This window comes from Lottia gigantea (assembly GCF_000327385.1).
Source record: "Lottia gigantea unplaced genomic scaffold LOTGIsca_49, whole genome shotgun sequence".
Lineage (NCBI taxonomy): Eukaryota > Metazoa > Mollusca > Gastropoda > Lottiidae > Lottia > Lottia gigantea.
The window spans coordinates 1362416-1363721 of NW_008709687.1; the positions used below are offsets into that span (position 1 = coordinate 1362416).

The 1306-nt window shown below is 40.9% G+C and overlaps 1 protein-coding gene across 1 annotated transcript; it reads left to right on the top strand.

Annotated features, from left to right (window-relative positions):
- Positions 1–405: 405 nt before the first annotated feature.
- Positions 406–945, top strand: LOTGIDRAFT_53028 (hypothetical protein; the record flags this gene model as incomplete). Its single annotated transcript, XM_009061504.1, has 1 exon — positions 406–945. A coding segment is annotated over one exon (540 nt), but the record flags the coding sequence as incomplete, so codon positions are not given.
- Positions 946–1306: the final 361 nt, after the last annotated feature.

A 1306-nucleotide genomic window follows, 5' to 3' on the forward strand; every position in this document is an offset into this window, starting at 1 on the left:
TTGAGCAGACATAATATCACAAAATCAAAATTAAATTTCATTTCAGCAGAATTGCATCTCTCGTTCGAAAATGGTTGTGTGCACTATTACAATTGAGCACCGCATCAAAAACCAAAATAATAGTATTTTACACGAGTTATGACCCATTTTTGGAAATGCCTACATTTTGTTAAGTTCGAAATAAAGAACATGAAGTTTGACTTCCACTTTACGAGGTGTAGTTGCGCGTGAACACCTTCCTGAACACCTGATGTCACTTCGTGTTTGGGCTTGTCAATTCGACACCATTTTTCTAAAATTCCATATATCATTCCATTCGTTATACTTTTTATTGATATACGTACCTTCTTCTGTTGAAGTTGGAACAGTTTCGTCCGATGTAGCATCAGTAGACGGTTGATCTGTGGTTGTCTGTGGATCTGTGGTTGTCTGTGTTTCTGTGGTTGTCGTTTGTTCTGTGGTTGTCTGTGTTTCTGTGGTTGTCTGTGTTTCTGTGGTTGTCTGTGTTTCTGTGGATGTCTGTGGTTTTGTGGTTGTCTGTGGCTCGGTGGATGTTTGTGGTTCCATGGTTGTCTGTGGTTCAGTGGATGTCTGTGGTTCCGTGGTTGTCGTTTGTTCTGTGAATGTATGTGGTTCTGTGGTTGTCGTTTGTTCTGTGGATGTCTGTGGTTCTGTGGTTGTCGTTTGTTCTGTGGATGTCTGTGGTTCAGTGGATGTCTGTGGTTCCGTGGTTGTAGTTTGTTCTGTGGATGTCTGTGGTTCTGTGGTTGTCGTTTGTTCTGTGGATGTCTGTGGTTCAGTGGATGTCTGTGGTTCCGTGGTTGTAGTTTGTTCTGTGGATGTCTGTGGTTCCGTGGTTGTAGTTTGATCTGTGGTTGTCTGTGGTTCTGTGGTTGTCGTTTGTTCTGTGGTTGTCGTTTGTTCTGTGGTTGTCGTTTGTTCTGTGGTTGTCGTTTGTTCCGTGGTTGTCGTTGTCGGAATTGATTTAGTCCCAACTAAAAAATAAAGAAAGATAGATGTGCAAAGGATAAAGTTCATTATCATTACTGTAGAAGAAATGACCTTTCAGAATATCGAGAGATAGGAAGTAGGCGATCAATGTTTCTTTTACTTGAAGAACTTCTTATAAGTACTATGGGTTATGCACTCGGACTGTCCTCACTATTGTGTTAAAATGAAATGAAGACGAACGGTGTCGAGTGTGATGTATGGTTCGGGATTAACGAATCACTGAAAAAGAGAATAGGTGATGTTCTGTTGAGTTGAAAAACATGTAGCAAACAAACTAGGTACAGGTCAGGACATA